Source organism: Notothenia rossii (assembly GCF_949606895.1).
Source record: "Notothenia rossii genome assembly, chromosome: 4".
Classification (NCBI taxonomy): Eukaryota; Metazoa; Chordata; class Actinopteri; order Perciformes; family Nototheniidae; genus Notothenia; species Notothenia rossii.
In genome coordinates this window covers 70584557-70607746 of record NC_136902.1, presented here as the reverse complement: position 1 = coordinate 70607746, position 23190 = coordinate 70584557, and the positions used below count along the sequence as shown (strand labels likewise).

Below are 23190 nucleotides of genomic sequence, written 5' to 3'. Positions count from 1 at the left end.
TGGGGCTTTCCCTTACAGTTTGCTTGGCTGTATTTATAATTGGACCCTGTCAACAGTGTCCAGTGCAACTCAACTGCACAGTTTGTTTTGGCAGCTATGTGTACCCATTTCAACACATGCCGGCTGTGAGGCGGTTTATATGTCATTAATGTGCAACAATAGGTAGGTGCAGACACAATGGAGTCACCATTTATTTGTGGATGGAATGAAAAGAATCTCACAGTGATCAGAGGGGACTGAGCACAGTTAAAGTCAGCTTTTTCCAGGCAACAGGGCCATGGGGTTACTTCACATTGGCATAGGAGCATTGCTATGTTTGTACATCTAATATAAGGCTGTAGGGTAAATCGAACATGCATAACAGCTGTGTCTGTACCTATGCACAAGGCATACCACTGTTGAGTTTAATGTTAATATGGAAAACATTACAAACACCATAGTGAAGCCTGCTAAGACTATATTACTTTACATGGTCAACATTTTCAGAGACCCATTATAACCAATTTTATCTAACTTTACATGGCAAAGATAAACTCACTTTTTAACCTCCCATGCTGTGCTGCACAATGTCTGTGTGTGTCCTGTTAATAAACACCAGTTCTCCACATGAGCGGCGCGGAGAGAGGCTGGATCATGACTGGGCTTGTCAGAAGTCAGAGGAGAATGTTCTGCTGGGGGAAGCGGCTCACACCTGGAGGACCTGGGTGATGAGGAGGCAGCTTAGCAGGAAATAGGACAATTCAACTGCATGACTAAAATAAATAGATTCTTGACTCATGCTGAATGTGAATTGTGGGTTAATTTACAGGGTGAAAGCTGTGAAGAGGAGTAGCTCTATTGTGGCTATATTGGCTGCAATTGCATGACAATGATAGAGTCAACAGTGTGTAGTGCCTTCACTCCATCAACTCTGTTGTGATGACTGTGTACATACCATGTCACCCATCACACCTTCAAAATCTGCTTCATGGGATGTTACTTCTGTTTTCCCTGTTAAACAACATACAGCAATATACTGCAGGAGCACTGAGCATGCAATGTCATGCAATTCGTGTTTTTCAATGACAAGAAGGTAGGGAATTTGCATAGATTCGAGGGAGGTATGTGATTTATGCTGCTAATGAAGGGTGTGTGAAGGATCCTCCTTCCTCAGCAGTGGCAACCACGAGAGGGAGACAAAGCTTTTCTCCAGATTGTCAGTGAAGACCTTTATACAGCTGTAGGCTACTTCTTATATTCCCTCATTGTTAGGAATAGTCTGAAGTGATTGAATAGCTCTGATTTAATAGATTACCATATATTTCAAATACTGCGTTTAAAATGAAGTACTTTGATCATAATATAACTACTGGTTATACATATCAATCTTGCATTATGCTCAAAGATCGCCTATTTGATTTATTGTTTCTCAACATATCCAACCTGACGAGGTCCAGCCCACGCGGCATCGTTTTGTCTTTCTAGAATGACACAAACCACGTCCATTTAAAACCTGGCAAATGCATTCCCAGAGATATTAACCAATCGGCTGAGGGGAGGGCGTAACTCTCCTTACTCCAGCAAAGCAGGAGTATGAAGTTTATGTTATCAGTGTACAGCTGCTGTGTGAGAGAATGGTGCACCTTATTGTCCGTAGGTGCGTGATATTATCCGACTCTGGTTTTATATTCTTGCAACTTTAACGCTACTTAGTTTACGAGGGTGTATGCGCAAAGTTCAACGTGTCTCCTTTGCGGTTCCACAATACAAATGGCTTGGATTATTTCCCCGCATCTGCACGGGACTGGTGCTGCTTTTGTTCTGCTTGCGGTGATTCTGACAGGTGATGCAGTTTCGCAGGTTTTTGACAGCTATGGATTATCATACGCCTTGAGGTCTGAGCTGTCAGAGGACACGATATTGGTTGCCAATAATGGGATCCGCGTGCCTTTCGGGAGATCAGTTTTCATTGATCCCATCAACGATTTGGTTATACAGGTTCAGCCAGGCGATAGATGCAGCATAACGGTTCTGGACAATGATCCCTTATCTCAAAGGCCTGGACACCTGTCTCCGAAAAAGTTTCCGTGTGAATTCGGCCCCAACGACGTGAAGTATTCTCACTTTGGCTCCAGGAGTCCTCCGAGGGATAGAGTGCGATTACAACTCAGGTATGACACCCAAACGGATACGATTATAATACCTTTTATGATGGAGGTGGAAGTCATTTTCACACAGCTGGAAGTGCTTACCAAAAACATGCCACTTAATGTCGAGAAACTGCTTGGCACGAGTAACCCCATCGATAGAAGAATTTTAGAATTCACCTATGATAAAAGTGCAGCACAATGCAAAATAGGCTCTCTCTCCAGTGGCAGCGTGCTCCCCAGGTACGGGAAACTTGTGGATGAGGACAGCCTTGGAACAATGTTGGACTGTGATGAATTTATTAAAATGAACATCCGTTATCAACATACTTTTGCTTTGAAGTCACCAAACAGAGATTACATTCCAATGCTTGTGGAGTTACATGATAAGGAAGGCAATTTGCTAAAGCAGGAATTTTTCCAAATTTTGGTAAGGATTAAAGAGGGAGAGGATAACAGTGCTCCTAAACCCAGCTTTGTTGCAATGATGATGATGGAAGTAGACCAATTTGTAATGACAGCAATAACTATGGATTTTCTGGCTGCAGAGGATGTAGAGTCTAATTCTGATGAATTAATTTTTAACATCACTTCCACCCTGTCCTTTGAGGAGGGCTACATAGTGAGCACCGATGATAGGAATTTACCAATAACCTCATTTTACCAAGGAGACCTCAAAGACTTGAAAATTGCCTATAAACCCCCTGCTGTGGATTCAGACACTGAGCGGATTTTCCAGATTGAGTTTGAGGTTGTGGACACAGAGGGGGCTGTGTCAGACCCTTTTGCTTTCATGATTGTTGTTAAGCCTATGAACACGTTGGCCCCTGTGGTGACTAGGAATACTGGCCAGTTACTGTATGAGGGTCAATCCAGGCCTCTGTCCAGTTCACAGAGTCTACAAATCAGTGATGAGGACGGTTTGGACAAAGTCAAAATCACTGTTATTGATGGGCTGAGGCATGGAGAATTGAGTGTTCTTGGCTTGAGGAGGAAATTCTTCACCCCGGCTGACCTTGATGCTGGATTGGTCATTTATCAACATGATGGCAGTGACACATACAGTGATAATATAATTTTCAGAATGACAGATGGCAAAAATGAGGTTGAGTTTCTGTTTCCCATCACTGTCGTGCCTACTGATGACGAGCCTCCCATAATCAATGCCAACACTGGGTTGGTTTTATTTAAAAACCAAATGATGCCAATCTCCTCACTCATGCTCAGTGCAGCAGACATTGACTCAGAAGATTCTTCAATAAAATTCACAATAGAGCCTCCCTTTTCCACGATTGGACAGGTGATGCTGCGTCAGTCTGAGGCCCCAGAGGACCCATCAGACTGGAAGTTTAATACAGAGGATGAATTGTATGAGAAAGTAATAAGTGAATGGCTGCAGCAGGATATTACCGATGGAAAACTGTTTTACAAGCACATTGGGCCTCACAGTGCTAGCACAGTTATGGATCAGTTTGTGTTTAGAGTTCAAGATGACAATGACCCACCAAACCAATCTGGAGACAGCTCATTTATTATCAAAATTCTCCCCGTTGACGACGTCGCACCTGAACTGTACCCCGGCACCACTCTGCAAATAACTGTGCACGAGTATCAGCTTACTTACTTCAGAAAGAAATTCCTCCGTTACACTGACCTGGACTCAGAGGATCGGGATCTCAGATACACAGTCATCCAGCCACCGACGGATACTGATGAGAATAGTCCTGTTGTATTGGGAACTTTGGTATTAACTGAAAATCCGAACACTGTAGTCACAATTTTCACTCAGGCACAAATTAACCACCATAAAATAGCTTACAAACCGCCTGATTTAGAGCTTGGAATCACCAGTCATGTTTTGCAGTTTCGGTATACTGTGGAGGATGTTTCTGGAAATGTTGTAGAAGACGTTTTCACTATATTTTTAAAGCCTGTAGACAACAATCCCCCTCAAATAACCAACTCTGGATTTACTGTGCTTGAACGCGGCACACATATCATTACTAGTGCTGAGCTGGACACCTCAGACACAGACACAGACAGCAAACAGATATCTTTCACTATTACTCAGCCTCCATTGCACGGCCAGATTCAGTTCACATTCACTGATATGACAAAAGGGGACACTTTCAGCCTAGAGGATATTGGAAATGACAGGATTTCATACATCCATAATGGAGATGAATCAACAGTTGATTCAATACAAATAGATGTCAGTGATGGTGTCCACATTGTCCCAATTACTATAAGGATTATTGTGAAGCCGATTGATGATGAAATTCCAACTATCAATCTCCCAGCAGGCACACTTGGTTCTTACATAGATGTACTGGAAAATGGAGCAACGGAAATCACAAGTAATGTAATTCAGGGACGAGATGAGGACACGGATGACCTCCGCTTGACCTTCATTGTGGAAGACCCACCATCATTAGGTGAAATTCTGGTGAAAGGCGTACCCTTTGGCACATTCACCCAATCTGATATTATTAACGGCTTTGTGGTCTATGCTCATACCAGTGGGGAGATAGGCTTGACCACAAGAGAGGACATTTTTAATCTCACTTTGACGGACATGTCTGATGAGTGGACTGTAGGAGGAAATAAGATCACCGGTGTCAGAGTGCATGTAACTATTCTTCCCCTGGACAGCCAAGCTCCAGAGGTCTTTGTGGGGCCAATGTTCACTGTTGTTGAGGGAGAGAAGAATGTCATTCAAGTTGTTCATATAAGCGCTGATGATGCAGACACCTCCAACGACGACCTCCTTTGTACAATCATTGTACAGACGACTTCAGGATATGTGGAAAATATCTCCCCTTCCCCAGGCTCAGAGAAATCCAGGTCTGGGACTGCAATCAGTGCTTTCACCATCAAGGACATCAGACAGAATCACATTTATTATGTTCAAAGCATTCACAAAGGAGTCGAGCCAGTGGAGGACAGGTTTACGTTCAGATGCTCTGATGGCATCAATTTCTCTGAAAGGCACTTTTTCCCCATCTCCATAATCCCCTCTAATGATGAAAAGCCCGAGGTTTACATGAGAGAGTTTGTAGTTATGGAGGGCATGAACATAGTCATTGACACTCCCATTCTGAATGGTGCTGATGCAGATCTTCCTTTGGATCAGTTAACATTCATTATTACCAAAACCCCCAAGCACGGATTTATTCTCAATCAGCTCACTACTGGAACCATCCCTGTGTCTAACTTCACCTTGGATCAGATCAGGGAGGCCTCTAGCATTGTGTATGAGCACGATGACTCAGAGAGCACAGAGGACAGCTTTGATATTGTGCTCACAGATGGAAAGTTCAGTGTAGAGAAAACTATAATAGTTATGATTATCCCTGTGGACGATGAGACCCCGAGGATGGCAATAAATGATGGCCTTGAAATTGAGATAGGGGATGTGAGAGTCATAAACAGCAATGTTTTAAAAGCTACCGATCTGGACTCAGAGGATGACATGCTAACTTATATTATTCGCTATGGGCCTGGCCAGGGATATTTACAGATGGCAACACCTTTTGGCACATTGCAAAATATCACAGTTGGAATGAATTTTACACAGAATGAAGTTGATCAGGGTTTAATTGTATACATCCATAATGGGCAAGAGGGGATTCGAGACCTCATCAAATTTGATGTGACGGATGGCATCAACCCTTTGATTGACAGATACTTTTATGTCACAGTGGGTGGCATTGACATGGTTTTCCCAGATGTTATCAGTAAAGGTGTATCCCTTAAAGAGGGTGGGAGGGTTTCTCTGACAACAGACCTGCTTAGCACAAGTGACCTCAACAGCCCAGATGAACACTTGGTTTTTACAATCACCCGAGCTCCCATGAGAGGACACCTTGAGTGCACAGACACACCTGGGATGCCCATCTCGTCCTTTACACAGCTCCAGCTGGCTGGCAACAAAGTCTACTACATCCATACCTCTGAGGATGAAGTGAAGATGGATAGCTTTGAATTTGAAGTGACTGATGGCTATAACCCTGTTTTCCGCACTTTTCGCATCTCCATCACTGATGTGGACAACAAAAAGCCTGTGGTGACAATACACGGCCTGGTGGTAACTGAGGGGGAGAACAAACTTATCACGCCTTTTGAGCTTACAGTGGAGGACAGAGACACCTTTGACCACTTCTTGAAGTTCACAGTCACTCAAATCCCAGTTCATGGTCGCCTGCTCTTTAACAACACCCGGCCTGTCACCTCTTTCACAAAGCAGGACCTGAATGAGAACAGGATCAGCTACAAGCATGATGGCACAGAGAGTGCAGAGGATAGTTTCTCCTTTACTGTAACTGATGGCACCCACACAGACTTCTTCATCTTCCCTGACACAGTTTTTGAGACTCGAAAGCCCCAAATGATGAAGATAACAGTCCTCCCCGTGGATAATGGAGTACCGCAGATTGTGGTGAACAAGGGTGCCCCAACATTGCGGGTTCTGGAGACTGGTCACCTGGGGTTTGTGATCACCAGTAAGACCCTTAGAGCAGAGGACAGAGACAGCATCCAAAAATCTGTGACCTTTAGGATTACTGTCGCCCCAGAACACGGCTACCTGATCAACCTCGGCAAGGGAAATGCCACTATCTCCATCTTCACGCAAGGTAAGAGAGATGCATTTCCAAACAGTTTTGAAACATTGTGACAATCTGTTAGTTTTGTAACATACTGCAATAATTCACGTTCAAGACCGTTTTTAATTCACTAGGGCCCATTTCAAAACTCATTTTACATTTACTCACTCCGCTAAATGTACTCCACTGTGAAGCCTGAAAAATGCTGAGTTCAAACATAAGGTTTTTGTTTTCACTCAAGAGACTGCCTATTTACAGAGATGAAATATGCGTGTGCCTAAGGCTGAACAGATCTCACTAAAAGAGTGCATTTTTCAAACACTGCTTAATGTGTTTCACTTTGGGATAGAATTGATGGTGATTTGTACACTACCAGAGTCATATATTCTAACGTAGAAGGCAGGTGGTAGCCTGGCTCAAAGCCGACCACTGGTTTTGCAAACATGACTACAACAGTTAAATAAACCAGAGGGTTTTGTAAAGCTTGGTAAATGCTAAATATCAGGGAAACAGCATCAGTGTTTAGTTCAATATCCATTTAATCCTTGCTTTTATTTACCAAGTCACTGTGAGACGCTTTCCCCACGAGGCCTGTTCAATATCTCAATAGTTATCACTAGAATAAACAGACAGTAAATAAAACGCACTCTCTATTTGGCATTTTGAAATCCTGGCTATGCATTTTAATCCATCGTTCCTTTTAGGGGGAAATATTTGTATATCAAATATTAAAGACATTGTGTTAACTTCACAATCTTCCAGATCCAGAGCAAAAAATAACCGTGTCTATCACAACGACGGCAAACCGACTGCTGTGACTTCTCTCCAATAATCAAACTACATTTTATGTTCTGTGTCATAGATATAAAGCCTGTGTTAACAAGCAGTTTCTCCATCCCGACACTATGCAGTGGGCACATTTCCTCATATAGCCTCAGCCTGCTTATAGCAGGGCTCACGAGTATTAATTGGCAAATAGTCTGTCAGGAACATATTGGACATATTTTCCCACTTGCCATTTCAGCCAATTAACTAATGTGAACCTTTTTCAGCAGAAGCATGGATATTTATGCAAATGTTTCCCTTTTCCAGCTGAAATTAACGACATGAACATATGCTATGTTCTGAGAGATGGTGACAATGCTACAAATGACATCTTCTATTTCTCCATCGAAGACAGCGGTAAGTTACATATCCCTAACATGTCCTCTTGAAATTATATTCTGAAAAGCTCACAGAGATGCTGACTTTTGAGGCTGTAATATAGATTTTTTTACTCACTGTCTCATGTTTAACTTTAAGAAACATTTTTTTTATAAGGGAAAGATAAAGATCAAAGGGAAAGATAAAGATAAAGGCTTGAGTATGCAAAATGACTAAGCAAAATATGTGTGCACAGTAGGTAGAAATCGCCAAACAACAATTTCACAGTGCCCTAAAATGATGAAAGCAAAATGTAATATTTATATATAACTTTGTGTATGTCAAGCTTTGATGATTTCCATTCATCTAATGACTTGGCCAAACAAATCTGAATGCCAGAGCTTCCATGCTTGTTTACTTTCAATCCGAACGTTAGTTTGACTGTGAAAACAAACTTTGTACCTTAGGTAGCTCAGTTTTATACCACTTTACCCATGATCACCCATGATTTCCATGCAAGGACCTCCTCTTTTGGAAATTAAGGAATGATTTATCAAGTCAATAATTAGTAAAACAATTAGCAAAGACCTTCCTTCCACTGTAGATATGTAATCAGTGAATGGTTTGAGGCAATCATGCCGGTGTTGCCGATTAGAAGCAGTGTGCCTGACAGTGTGTCCTTTCTGCTACCCTTCAGCTGTGATGAGTGAGCACAAAGCACCTCTCTAATAGGGGCCCTCTTTTCCCACAAGCACCTTGGTGGGCCCCCGTTCACATTTTCTCATCTCTCCACTCGGGACTAATCTGTGGCTTCAGTTGAATAATAGACAGGTTAACATCAATGCCAACAGGTAGATGGCATGCTAATGAGTGATGACTAAAATGCAGAGGACAATTCCTTATCAGGAGGTGATACTGAATGGAAGTGCTTCACCTGAGCTGCTGGCAAAAGCCAAGCCCATGCAGAGCTCTTTTGTTGTAGTGCGAGGTTCAGTTGGTCCCTTTATTATTGTCTCAATCGGGGTATTTGTCATGGATCTCTCCGGACTTCCCTCCCTCTATCACATTCTTTCTCTTTCTAGCTTTCTCTATGCTTGATGACATACTTGCATCCCGTACTGGTAGTTTATCTTTCAAACCTGGCAATTAAAAGGTAATATATGAGATTGAGTTCTGGGAAATGGCATTTTAATTGAAAAAAATATATGTCTTCTTTTGTTCTCGGTCATCTCCTGAAACAAAACATGACATTGCAACGGTCGGACACATCACATATCTTTAAAATGTTATTCTATGGCATGGGTGTTGTGCTTTACAGAGGCATCTAAATGGCTTGACAAATTGATAAAGAGTTATGTTGGAAGAACTTCCATAAGGGATTCAACACATACTGCACTGCAGCTCGTGAGGAAGTCAGTGACATTTTTTCTTTTTAATAAGATTTAAGCTGTGCTGGTGGCTGCCCTAAATCCCCAGACAGAGCCTCCAGCTCTTTGAACAGTCGTGTAGGAGAGGAGCTGAACGGTGTACACCGGCACACAGCTGCAGTATGTCATGTTCAGCAGGGGAAAACATTCCCCTCCTCACATCAAGTTCATTGGGAAATTTACCAACTGCACTTTGCAAACATGTTTGGGGTGAGAAGTTACTTTTCATGTCGCAGCTGCTCAGTGGGAATCCAGAAGCTTTGACTAACAGCTGTGATGAACCATGAATGTGCGCACAGTTCTCAGTATATATAAAGGACTGCTAATTAATATTTGTAAATGAAAGTTTCAGCCAAAGTATGTCGTTTTAGGGTGGTAGTCATTGTGTAAAAAGTACATTTATACAACACCAATAGAAAGGACTGAACATAGGGTTGTAACTAGTTATTATTCTGTTTATAAACAGCGTAACTTAAGTAGCTGGAAAATGTCCTATTAAGCACAATCATTTTCAGTTTATCCTCACCTCTTCCCCAAATAAAATGCAACTGGCTCTCGTTACAGGGTAGGACACTAATTTACTAATGAATAGTGCCAAGCCATTCATCAGGCTCAATTGAAATATTATACCAGTGGCTGCTTTAGCTGTTGGAGCTGAGATCATAGTTTCTGTGATAGATGGATTCTGGGCTCTCTTAAATTGACTTCCTTTTGGCAGTGATGTATCTGCTGCTTGATGTGTCATTTAAACTTGGAGTGTTCAGAGCCAAAATGACAATCTACTGTACGTTGGTCTAGCCAAACTCCTCTTCACTTTTGGCATAGTAAATATTTGGTGCAAACATCACACAACAAAACACCTTTCACTTTAAATATTTGTGATTTATGATAAATAGAAGTGACTAAAAAGGATGATAAACTCTACTTATATTTCTTGTTGAGTGATATAAATTATGTTTTTAAATCAAGAGTAAAAGTTGCTGTTTCACTTTATTAACTTGCCTTGGCAAATAAGTCACTTATTTGCTGTATTTTGTGGGCCTTAAGCCCTCCCCTTGTCTCCTAAGCATTTGGGTGCATTCAGGTGAGCTTACCTGAGCACACACAAGCCCCGGCATTCCCAGTCAATTGTTTGTGAAGCAGAAGCCCTGTCTACCTCCCACCAGTCAGTCAGCATCAGGGATGTTCCTACTGACAGACACACTGCTGTGGCCTTTGTTTTTCATTCCAGGCACTCACTACCGTCTCATTTTTTCTTCTTCTACTGAGCTACAAAGAGGCGGCAAAAGAACATTGATTGTTCAGTCCATTAATGTGCTACTTCTGAAGGTCAAACTCCCCAGCTTTGTTCAAAGTTTCCTTGTGTTTCTCAAAGAAATACGATTTAAAGATAGATCGGTAAATTGCCTTGCAATGTTTTGCTCACATGGCAGCCCCTGCAAGTTTGCAGCGCCCTCCTAAACATGCCTGTTTTGTTTGTTATTTCTGCCTCGTGAGTACCTCAACCTTATAAATCCTCTGAACCGTTACAGCCTGCAGTTTCATCTGCCAAGTTGATCTTATACGTCTTCCCTGTTATCGGTGTATAATCGCTTTTGACAGTGAGTGCATACTTGAATCCATCTCCCTTGACTCTCCTCCTGTGTAATCCCAGGTTAGGCAGGATTATCTTCCTCCCCATAGCGTGCTAGCAAAACAAAAGTAAGGGGGAACATGAACTCACATGCAGTTGTGAGGGTAATATAGACTTTGTGTATGCTATAATATCCGCACCACAGTGATGACACTGCAGTTTATCTCTGTGTTTCTATCCTGTTATTAATGGAAATGTCTCCCCTACACTTTTCTTGGGGGTTATAACTTTTTGCTGTCTTTGGAACCTATAGTGTGTGAATTATATGTGTAAGATTCAACAAATTACATAGTTGGACGAGTTATTTAGTTTTAAAAGGATTTTTGGGGCGTTTTTTCTCACAGTCCATCTGCGCTGTAACTCATAAAATGTTGGGTAGTCATTTTATTGTTATGGAAAAAATTGTTTGTGATAAAAATCCTGGAAGTTTATTAAAGGAACAATTTCTCGGAAATAGCTGCTTTACATTGAGTATTTAGCTGAATTGTTTTCAGTGAAGAATCATTTGCATGCCCGTATGTCCTATCTTGTCGCTATCTTGTTTGAGTTTTTTATGGCCAGTGTATATTTTAGTTAAATGTGAAATGTTTATTACCCAGCTCCAGTCTTTATTTTCAACACAACCCAAAGAGTTGCACATGTTTGATGTGTTTGAAGAAGTAAAAGCATATCTGCTACATCAAATTAGTGAATTACCTCAGTAGGTTTTCTCTTTTTATTATTAAGTATGCAATACATTAGCCAATGGAAGGGTTTTTTTGTCTCTTCCCTGGGACAAGAGTGCTGTTTACTGCTTAATAGTCAGGAAAACACATTTTACTTTTTGGGATTTGCCAGAACAGAATAAAAGAGAACCCTTAATGTAATAATGATACATACTGATTTACTGTAGTGGAGCAACAACCTCTTGTGTTGTTAAGGGATTGTATATAGGAAGTGGGTGATACTATAGTTGTTTTAGACCCTTTGACATGATGTGCCTTATCTTCTCTCTGGGAAAGGGAAGCCCTGCTACATTAGCCCCTTTCACTGTGATAATTTGCTGCTAAATGCAGTGTGTGGAGCCAAGGTTAACAAAGAAAAAGGCAAATTCCCAAAAATTTAGAAACCCGGCCCAGGCATGTTCCCTGGATGATGACATGTGTCGTCATACCTGCCTCAGGATATTAGTCTAGCAGGAAAGCGGTTGTTCAAGCAATGAGTGTATAGAAAATACCTATTTTGTGGAAAAAGCTTGTAGGCTGAAGTTTGTTGTCGCCTTATCGGGTTTGTGATTTGACACCCAGGAGTCTTATCTACTTCAGGAAACCTATGAAGAAATATGCAAAATACAAAGAGCTTTCTAACACTGCCAACAGGAGAAGAAAAAAACTATTTTCATATCTCTTCAAATCTTCAATGAAAGCAAATATAAAATCCCTGTCTCTGTGTGAGCAGTCCATTTGTATTGCATTTAATTGTGACTGTCACATGTCGAGCAATTTAATAAGACTGTGTTTTCACAAAACTGATATTGCCAGAAAACAGCAGGAACTCTGAAAGTCTGTCAAGCCATAATCACTGCTGTGACATATTTTTTTCCCAGTAACAGAGTTTCTGTTCAATTTCACAAAATCACTCTAGAAAATGTGTTTTTGGCCCCTGAATCCCAGCAGTGGGCCTGAGATCTTCCTCTCAGCCCTGCGGCACCATAACTCTCTAGGAGCTGGGCTGAGGCTGTAGTGTCACATCACTCTCTGTCTTAGCCTGGGTTTCACTGGAGCCCAAATGAGGGGTACTGTAGATCTCCTTTGTAGGCACTTTTTATGTACACGCATTCCTACACACGCACACCATTGCCTACACAAATCAGCCCCCATTTATCTATCTCGGGACCAGCTGCCTGATCCCATAATCAGAGATGAAGCTGGCACCGCTCAAATGTTGCATCAAGATGCTTGGCATCAGCTACAGTTTAATTGATAACTGCTTTATCTTTGATTTCAAGCTGTTGTCTTTCTTGATTAAACTGCTTTGATGTAGGCCAGGGGGGGAAAACAGCTTCTATCATTTTGATACAATCAGCATTTCAGTATGCCAAGAGAAGATATACAATAGAGGGGAATTGAAATGTTACACAGTTTGAAGGAACCATTCTTGAGAAGGTTCACATGATAAATTCTCCCTGTGAACATGGTTGGAGTGTGTCTTGAGAGTAACAGGGCTCTCATCTCATAAAAGGTGCTGATGAAATCCTTTGGGGATTCTGTGTGTGGATCAAGCTCACACTCACCACCACCTCCACCACCTGCTATCCTCCATAAGTGGAGACTGATAGGCAGGATATGAGAAGTCATCTCGTTGAGAAGTGGGAGGGGAGCGCAGTCAGAAGAGATGAAAGATAGAAGAGCTCTGTTGGTCCCAGTAATGGTGGGGGCTAGGCTTCAAGCGGCTTCCTGTCGCCTGTAGCGAAGGCATGAATGTGCTGATGTGCAGTTCAGTCTCTAAACACCGCCTGTGTTGACAAGTTGTGATGGCTCTAATTTAGTTGGTGAGCCCTGTGGGTGTGCAGTCTCATCTAAATATTGTTATGTCCACTTTCTGAAAAAAGTGGAGGCCAATAGAGACTGAGATGGATATTATTTAGATATTTCACACAGACTTGATAACTCTATGGTAAATATAGAGTAAACATATTTTTGATAGATTTTGACTGCTTAAACAGACATAAATAACAACTTCAAACATGTCTGAAACAACCAGGCAAATGTCCAGAGCTCAGATAAACCCTTCCCCCATGTAGAATAGTGAGGAATGTCTTGCGGCCTGAAATTAACTAGACCATGCCTGGGCTTATCTTGGTTTTCCAGGACACGGACTTGAGTGAAGAGTTACATATTAGCAAGTAAATGGGAATAGGGAAACAAAGATAGGCCACAGGGTGCAGGTCTAGACCGCTGGGTTTTCTGATACGGCCGTCACATTTAGCTCCTTTAATCCCTAAGTAATTGGCAGAAGCTATTACACTTTCCCCAAATGTGTTCTGTAATACTTTAAAGGTTATCACTGGTCAATAAGTCATATGTAAACCTTTTTTCTCCCCAAGCTCTTTGTGTTTCATTACAGGGAGGGAACACTTAATGTTATTGAGGCCTTTGTGAAACCCTTGGGATAGTCAGCTTAAGCTTTAATTCACAGTTAATTTAACTTCTGAAGAGGGCTGATCACTTTTAAAGGGCATTCCGTGTGTTAAAAAGTCCCAAATATAGCTGTAGGCCTCAATGTAACTTTTGCACGCCTCTCCTTTTTATTATTTCTATTTGACATTAAGCTTTTGTCCTTCAGATGTAGTTGTCTGTGTCTTTGAAATAGAATCATCAAACCATATTACTTTAGCATTCCTCCAGGGTCTGGGTGTTGTGCTCCTTACACCAGGTCCTGCATCTGTGAACACTATTGTTTCTGAATGGCAGCCCAACATAGAGAGCAGCTTCTTGTAGCGTTTTATTGTTGAGAGTTTTTGACACATTCGGTACAGTTCTGTGGACATTTTATAAAGTGTTCGGTTTGTTTTTAAACGGTCATAGTTACCGGTTCCATATAAAATAGATCTGCTTACTTGACTGACATTCCATATTTAAGCAATAGCTCACGACAGGCCGTGGTATAGTCATTATATCACAGCTAAGGGGCGTGGTTCGGCCCGACGCGAAGCGGGCCATGCTATATTACTTTTTATAAAACGGACAAGTCAAATCAAGCAATCTGATTGGTTCTTAGTCGTGATATACTGAGCGTATACCACGGGTAGAATTATAAGTTACTTTTCACAACAAGTCAGTATCCCTCCGCGTCTGAGAAAAACAGTATACAGTTGGATTGAAAAGCAAACTGCGTCGGGCCGAACCACGCCCCTTAGCTGTGATATACCACGGACTGTCGTGAGCTATTGCTTAAACATTACATGTCACTTCTTAGACACTTTTATCCAAAGCAATTTACATACTCAATGCTGTGGGCAATCCCCACAGGAGCAATTTTGGGATGAAGTGTCTTGCCCAGGGACACAACGACGTGCTGACTGCAGTGGGGTTTGAACCTGTGCTCCCCTGCTCCGAACACCAACGCACTAGTTCACTGCGCCACACACCCCCCTATATGCTCATTATATCACAACTAAGGGGCGTGGTTAACCCCCTCAGTTGTGATATAATGACCATATATCACGGCCTGAAGTGAGCTATTGCCAAGTGTAGCAATATGAAAGAAAAATACACACTCTAATTTAAATAGTTTTTATTAGTAAATAATGATGTTCAAAATAAAATAGTCTCTCCGTTGCCTTCTGCACAAATCATAGTGCGAGGTGGTTGCTATGCAACAACACTAACAGCTAGCGAACATATTAAACAGAGAGCTTGATCCATTATTTGGCTATTTACTTACATTCATTTATATGTTGCCGTTTATTGTGCACCCACTGAAAAACTGTCCAGCATCAGTAGAATTGCTTACGAGGTTACTTGTATAGGTCAGTGGCGAACCGTCAGGGCCTTCAAGGTATTCAGAGAATACCCTGGAACACTCAGATAAAACAAACAAAAAATCAATTTAATTATATAAATAAAATGTATATAAAATGAATAAATGAGAATCGTATCTGTGTTGTTGATCTGTAATATTACAGTGTTAGGTTGATTTGTTTGTCCTTCTCGGACCATGCACTACGCATTTCAGTGGTTTTGTGTTAGAAAAGAAAGCAACCAATCAGATCTTGTTCTGGGTCTCTGGGTAGAATATCCTTCAACCAAGGTATTCTACATCCTTGATAGAATGCCCTGGCCGTTGCACTGAATGAGAGCGTACGTTTGGACTGACAATTTGATCAACCAATCATATATTGATTTGTAGCCAATGGGCTTATTCTTTCAGAGTTTCCCTCGGTTCCAGGCTATTCTAGAAGGCCCGCTAGTTAACTGGCTCGAGACAGAGGATCTAGAATGCGACGAAGCATCACGAAGGCGGCGGGGGGTGTGTGTGTCTATAAAAGGTCCAGTTGTGATAGACACGGTTCGCCACTGGTATAGGTTGAGGTTATACTAGGCTGTTGCTTGGCGTGGCGAGAATATTGCTCCACTTTATCAAAATCATTAGTTGCTTATTCCAACTGCCAAGAAATAGCCATCTGATGATTTAAAAGCCTGTACGTAAAGTAATGCCATTTGTTAAATTGGAGGTGTATCAGGGACAGTGCTCATTAATCAAGAACTTAGTTTCCATCTCGGTGTAAATATGCCAAAGTTAGCTAATGAGCTAAATTTCATCTGCAGTCTATGGGATCAATAAAGCAGTAGATGTAACACTGTCTGCTAACATAGACTTGCAGGGACTATGGTGCACCGATTAAAGGAACTGCGGCTATTTTAGTACGCTTGAGTAGGTTAAGGGTCGATATTACAGGCTGATGTGACACATTTCTATTGCTACAGTCAGGGCCGGCCCTAGACTTTTGGGGGCCCTAAGCAAGCTTTGGCTTGGGGGCCCCCTCACTCTAGCGCGTTCTCACTACACACAACACGGAACCAACTTTTGTCTTATGATGTTAGCATAAGCACACATATTGTATAAATAAGCATGTAAACACCGTGGACCTAACATCGTCTAAGGGGGTCCTCACCTCCTCTAGGGGGGTCTGGGGGCATGCTCCCCCTGGAAGATTTTTTTTAAAATATTGAATTTAAAAGCATCAATCTGGTGCACTTTGAGAGAAACATTAAGAGATCTATGGATACATATCTCAACACCCATATGAAACAGAACTGTAAACAGATTTTTCTTTATGGATATCTTACAAATCACTTAAACTGTATTCTTGTTTTGTATAGTATTTCATAACTCTTTTTCATTTATTCTCTCTGGCTTTCCATCATATAATGTTCACATAGAAACTAGCTGTCAATAGGAATATCATTCAGAAGAATTATAATTTCTTGCAAAAATCTGTCACAAAAAGAGATTGCACATTTAAATTCCAGTGTTGTTATGGCAACGTCAGTGGCCAAACAGCCACATTTACTGCTGCAAATACATTCAAACATGCTGTTGACATATAAAGCAGTGGCAACTATGCCACCATTTCAGCTGACTTTTTCTCAGAAATACTGTCACATAACATCCATATATTTCAGTGCTAGGTTGATGCTTAGCTAAGCTAACTGTGAAACACTTTAACTGACAGGACTCCGGATCAATTGTGTACTGTAAGGTAGCTTCTAGCTTCATGTCGAACAGTAAGTCAACATTTCCCAGAGAGCTTTCTTTGAAATCACCAGGTAACGCTAAAAAACATTACATTTAGATTATATGACAAAGTGTTTATTTAATATATCTGGCTAGCTATAGCTACTTGCTAACGGTTTAGCTTACCCCCGCGATTCAAAGTAACGTCAACGTAGCTGTAATTTATGCTTTGCTTACATGTTCGCATAACTTGGAAGTTTACTGACATTTACATACCTTGTTTACCTGGCTCAAGTGGTGGCAGTGGGGTTGTTGTGTGAGCCACCACTTGAGAATTGTCGTATTTTTTAAGAAAATGTTTTCTTATGTCCATCTTCAAAAACTCTGAGTCCGACTGACAGTTTATTTTAAACATTGTCACAGCTCACATGATAGGTACCTGTCAGCCAATAAGACAGATGTTTATTTCCATTCAACTCTCTGGCTGGTCTGGTTTCTTGCCTCTGTTGCATTCACTGAACACGGGAAATTACAATCCTGCCGTCCTCTCTTGTGTCATGATGAGGTTCAGGTAAAGCACGGTTAATTTATTATATTATTGACTCAATAATATAATACATTACTTTGAGAGTAGGCAATCTAGGCATATTAACACAATTAATTAAACATACTTATCACAGCGACGGTGTACTGAGATTTATTTAGTTTTTAAATAAAAAATAAAAAATATTTTTATTTATTTTTTGCTAGGGGGCCCCTTAGTGGCTGCGGGGCCCTAAGCGGCCGCTTATGTCGCTTAATGGGTCGGGCCGGCTCTGGCTACAGTTGCTGTTTTTAGTGAAGGTTTTTAAATTATTGTTTTTTAATAATTGTTTGTGATCGCTTCAGTTACCTGGGTGCAAACCAAATCTCCCACTCCAAATCAAGATAATGACTGTAAAAATTGAAAGATGTCCGGTTATGTGGCTTAAAATTAGCATTCAGTACAGGCTCTCAAAGGTAAATGCACTAGAGTACAGTAGATAATATTGAAAATCATAACATATTGCCATTGTTTTTTTCCAAATAATAATACTGTTTGCCTTGCAAAATTAAGTGCTTAACTAACAATATGCTTTACTTGTTGGCAACATTTTTACACAACATACTGCATTAGATTGCACTTAAATATTGAAAAATAAACTAAATGTACTACATGTAAATGATATAAGAGTGACACTTGAAATACAATTTCTGCAAACAAATGACATTTTAAATATTACGCATGATCACTACAATATCATACAACGTTAAAGAATCCACCCCTACAGCTACCAGTGTTCCATACATTTTCCAGTGTTCATTTAATATGGTTGAACATAGATATCCAAATTGAAATAAAGGGCATGGCACTTGCAGTTTTGAACATAGTCTAGATCGCTGAATATTTTTTTACATTTTTTAGCCCTGTTTTTTTTTTGCTGCACAGTCTAATCTTCAGTTCAATATTCCGAAAAGAAGAAAATAACAACATTAAATCCTTAGACATTTTCGACACTCTTTTCATGAAAGCAGGCTAGCATGCTTATCTTTAACACACAGCTTTGCTCAGATCTACTTGAAGGCTCCTTTTTTTTACCAGTCATAAACAAAGAACCGAGAGTCATTTAACACTTCTTAGGAATTACCATTCAAGCTTTTCAGGGAGCATTTTCCTCTCAGGCAAAAGCCTTTCTACATGTGAGGATTTGCAAGAAAAAACGGTGTAATGCAGCCGGAACATGTTGTTATAATGAAACCAATGGAGGCCCTGAGAACAGTCTCGACAAACATGCTCTATTAGTATGGGGCTCATGAGTCTGTGGCACTGGGATAGGGTTTTATATTCTATGGCCTTACACTGCTGCTTTCAGCAAACAGTCCACCATTATTCGATCTGACAAGAGAGCAAACACTGTGCATTCAAGGGTCAAGGAAAAAGCACGTCCCCCTCTCTCTGTCAAGTCCATTCATCCTGCATCCTTATGTTGCTTTGTTTTCTCTCACATTTTCACTCTTCCCCTTGTATGCCCTTTTTTTATTTCACTACCCATGTACATGTGTTTTACATTTTCTGACACCAGCAGTATGGAGCGTTGATATATATTTAACACAATCAATTATAACAATGCAAGTCTTTCAGTTCCTGGGATGTAGATACAGTATATTTTTGTCTCCATAAGCTCATCTCTTCAGTCAGGAAGTGTTTTATTGTTTCCAGGAATAGCCCAAAAGCAGGTGGGTCACAGTTTTGCTAAAGCTACTGGACGTTCATACTGTACAAAAAGTCTCCAATTTAGTAATGTCATTCATTTTAGTAGCAGGCATTTTCTCAAACCTCGAATTATGACCGCCATGTGAAGAGATAAGAATTCCATCTTTAATATAAATGTATATACTAATAAGATATCAATTCAGCTGATTGGTAATGAGCGAGAAACTTGCTTTTAGATACACAATGGCCTTCACAAGCAAATGTGTAAGAAAGTCCTGCAGCTGCTAATTCAGCCTGTTGTTATTGTTACCCCTGCTATTGAGAGTTCAGGCTTTTGCTCTCTAAACCATGTCGCTGATTGTTAATTAAGACACCCAAGGCAGCATTCCCTTTGACAGACAGGAATGCCATTCAAGGGCAACCAAGGGATACACTCTGTCTGACCTCACCTTCACAATCGAAACAAGCAAAGTCCCGAAAAACAACTTTTATACATCTTTTGGATCGATTACTAAACTTAAGGTCAGCTTATTGATTTATGAACTTCCCCGTAGAAATATACCGGAGAATTATACTTTTAATCTTTTCAGGGGCTCCAATCATCATTTTGCTAAGCAAGGCCAGACAACACATGGCCTTTTCTGAATGTTAATGTTTAATTATATTATAAAAGTTTTGGAGAGATGAGGATTTGTTATAAATTCCAAAGGAGTAAATTATGAATCACAATCTTGTCAATGTTTGAAGCTTAACCAAACGTGTGAATATTGAAATACGTTAGAATAACTTGTGACCACCCAAGTGTGAATAGTCTGTTTTTCCACCCTAATGATGTGGCCATGATAAGGGATGGATCCTGACCCCATGGTTACTAGGCAGGCCACCCTGTGCCCCCTGTTGGAAATCAGCAACCCACGACAAAACACATATTTTGAGTTGTGCATCAAAAGTTGGCAGTTTACTAATCCATAAGGTGTTTGGAAATATTTTGTTTCAACTAACATTTCCAGGCGAGGCCAATAGGATTATACTTAAAAACCAAGGATGTTTGCCTGTATTTCATGGCAGTAATTTGTTGACACAGAGAAATAAAGACCTTAGCATATATCCAGAGGGCATTTATCGAGTTGTTTTTCTGTCTGCTGTTTTTTTCAAAATACACAGCATTGATTCATATTTCTCAACAAATTAATTTAGAATGTCTCTCAATAACTTTCGAACAATGCATCTCTAAAGCCAATGTGTGAGTTCTGTTTAAAGTGTTTTCTGTAGAGGATGATAAATGGTGTAATTTGTGGCAGTGTGCAAGGACACTAGAGCATGAAGCAGACTCCCAGGACAGGAGTGACCTTTCACTGCAAAGACAGTGTACGGTATTTCTTCTGACACAATTCTCTCCTGGGCCACACATAAAGGAGCTCCATGTAAACAAGTTTCATTTGAATCCTTTACTGCTTTTCAATAGCAGTTACCGGAACAACGTTATTCTGCAATTTGGAATCAAAAGGGAAAGTGTGGGAAGGGATTGGAAGTTGTTGCTTTACTTTAAAGAGTATTTTTCTGTCAACCGTACTGGGGAATAAAATGTATAATAACAATAAAGCTCCTTTTTTAAATCACAGAAGGCACATTTAATCAGAAACTAGAACGTTAAGTACTTTACCTTGAATGACTTTCTTTGAATGTTGGTTGATTCTGCCGCAACATAAAAATATGCTCTTTCTCTCATGAGCTATTTAGTTTGTCAATCTTACTGTCAGGTTTTGCCTGCATAATGCCAAGCAAGGGAGGGAATATAATGATTTATACAATTTATTTGCTTTTAGCTTTTATGCACCACAAACTTGGAACAAACTGCCGGAAATTCTGATGTCTGCCCCAACCCTGGGTTCTTTTAAATCAAGGTTAAAAATCGTTCTTTAATGCAGCCTATCCTGAGATCCTTTAACCGTGCCTTATCATTGCACTTTTAGCTGCAACCATTATTTTATCGCTTTTATTAATGTTTTTTTTGGGGGGTTTTTTGTGTTTTTGTTTTGTTTTTAATTATTATGTGTTAAATGTCTATGTGAAGCACTTTGCATTGCCACTGGGTGTTTCTCAATCTTGAGTAAAGCTGCTCCAGAGCCACTATTTCAAGCATACTACGTTGTCGAGTGCCGCCAAAGTACTGTTCCAATCTCCAGCATACTTGGAATTCTACCGAGCTTGGTGTACTTTGTTTGGAGAAATTTCGAGGCTGCACATGTGTAGACTCCGTGGTCTTAAAATCCCCACAATGCTTTGCGCTCGGACCAATTTCCCCAAATCTGTGGCGGAAAATGTAAGGCGGGGCCTCTCATATGACGCACACCTGCACACTTGCCCTCCTGTTCCATTCTTCGTTTTCCGAGGCTAGGAAGTATTCTTGCCTCGCTTCTGAAGCAAGACACTCGGAAGACATGTGCTACCAAGCAAGCGTACTCGAGATTGAGAAACACCCTCTGTGTCTCAAAATGTGCTATACTGTACAAATAAACTAACCTGAACCTTACACACCCATAAGTGGTGTAAAATATAATCTAAAATAACTCTAAAAATTGTATTGTAATTTCCCAGCAGCTGACATAACAAGAAACCATATTCCCAAGGAACTGAACAGGCATTTATATTTGTCAGCACCTCTTGTTTAATGCATTTCTAAACATCTTTAGCGTTAGTCATTTTTTAAGTGCACAGAGAGTTAAATAACCTCTGGAGCTGTGGTTCATATGTTAATCTCTAAGAACTTTCCCTGCTGAGAGCAAAGCCTTGCTTGGCTCTCAGACCCAGCACTTTTGTTCATAAGTGCCTCTGGCCTTCCTTTGAGGCCCCTCAAATGTCGCCTCAGAGTGACCAGAGCGGACACAGAGGCGACAGCAGCCAGAATGGACCCTGTGGAGCAGCCACATTTATGGCACACCAGTGCCCTGAAAGGCTGTGCTTGTAGAAATGGGTTTAGGGCTTGTGAAATCATAGCTGTTCCAAATCTTTCAAGCCATGGCCAACTCGTTACTGCTGATACAAGGCTTAGGGTGATTAGACCATATCGCTCTCTCTCCGTCCCCCTGCTATCTAGCTCTCTATTCTCTGCCATGTGCTTCCCTTCTTTCAACAAGATTGTCATATCCCTTAACCTTATTAGAGAGGTAAAAAGTATGCTGGTGTCTGGTACTTAACGGAACCCCGCGGCAATTCATTTTATAGAGTTAAGATAACTACTGATTATATAAAGCTTGTTCAGAACCTAGGCTATTGATTTTTTTCTAACTTAAATGTAATTTCGGCTGATCATTTTTTATTTTTTTATTGTCCTGTAAGCTGTACAGAACTAATGTAATAAGCAGATTGATAATATAATATATAACAGCAGACTTTCCAATGAACAAGGTTTAAAGTTTTTATGACCAACTAAATGCCCTAGAGACTGCAATGCTCATCATACATACAAAATTAAAGTCTTTATTCTGTAGGGCTATCCTTATTGCTTGTCAGGTTCATGTATAAAGTTTTGCCGTTGTGCTGGAAGAAACCTCATGATGTGTTCTAAGGGAAATGGTTCATCCTCTGTGGATCATGAATAACCACAGCATATTCACAGACTGGTTATCTGATTGCCTTTTGTTTTGTTATGTTTGTTTTGCCCTGTTCTTCCTTGTAAAGCGACCTTGGGTCCCATGAAAGGCGCTATATAAATCTAATCTCTTATTATTATTATTATTAATATTATTAGGGCCCGAGCACGGAGCGCTAGGACCAGACAGCGTCCTAGCACGAAGTGCGAGGA

General features: G+C 40.7%; 1 protein-coding gene across 1 annotated transcript in view; it reads left to right on the top strand.

Annotated features, from left to right (window-relative positions):
- Positions 1-1613: 1613 nt before the first annotated feature.
- frem2b (FRAS1 related extracellular matrix 2b) overlaps positions 1614-23190 on the top strand; it is a 60229-nt gene continuing 38652 nt past the window's right edge. The window contains exons 1-2 of the mRNA XM_079675632.1: positions 1614-6760; positions 7823-7912. Coding sequence (XP_079531758.1) covers positions 1750-6760; positions 7823-7912 — 5101 coding nt within the window. The 5' untranslated portion in view covers positions 1614-1749. The remainder of the gene's footprint in view (positions 6761-7822; positions 7913-23190) is intronic.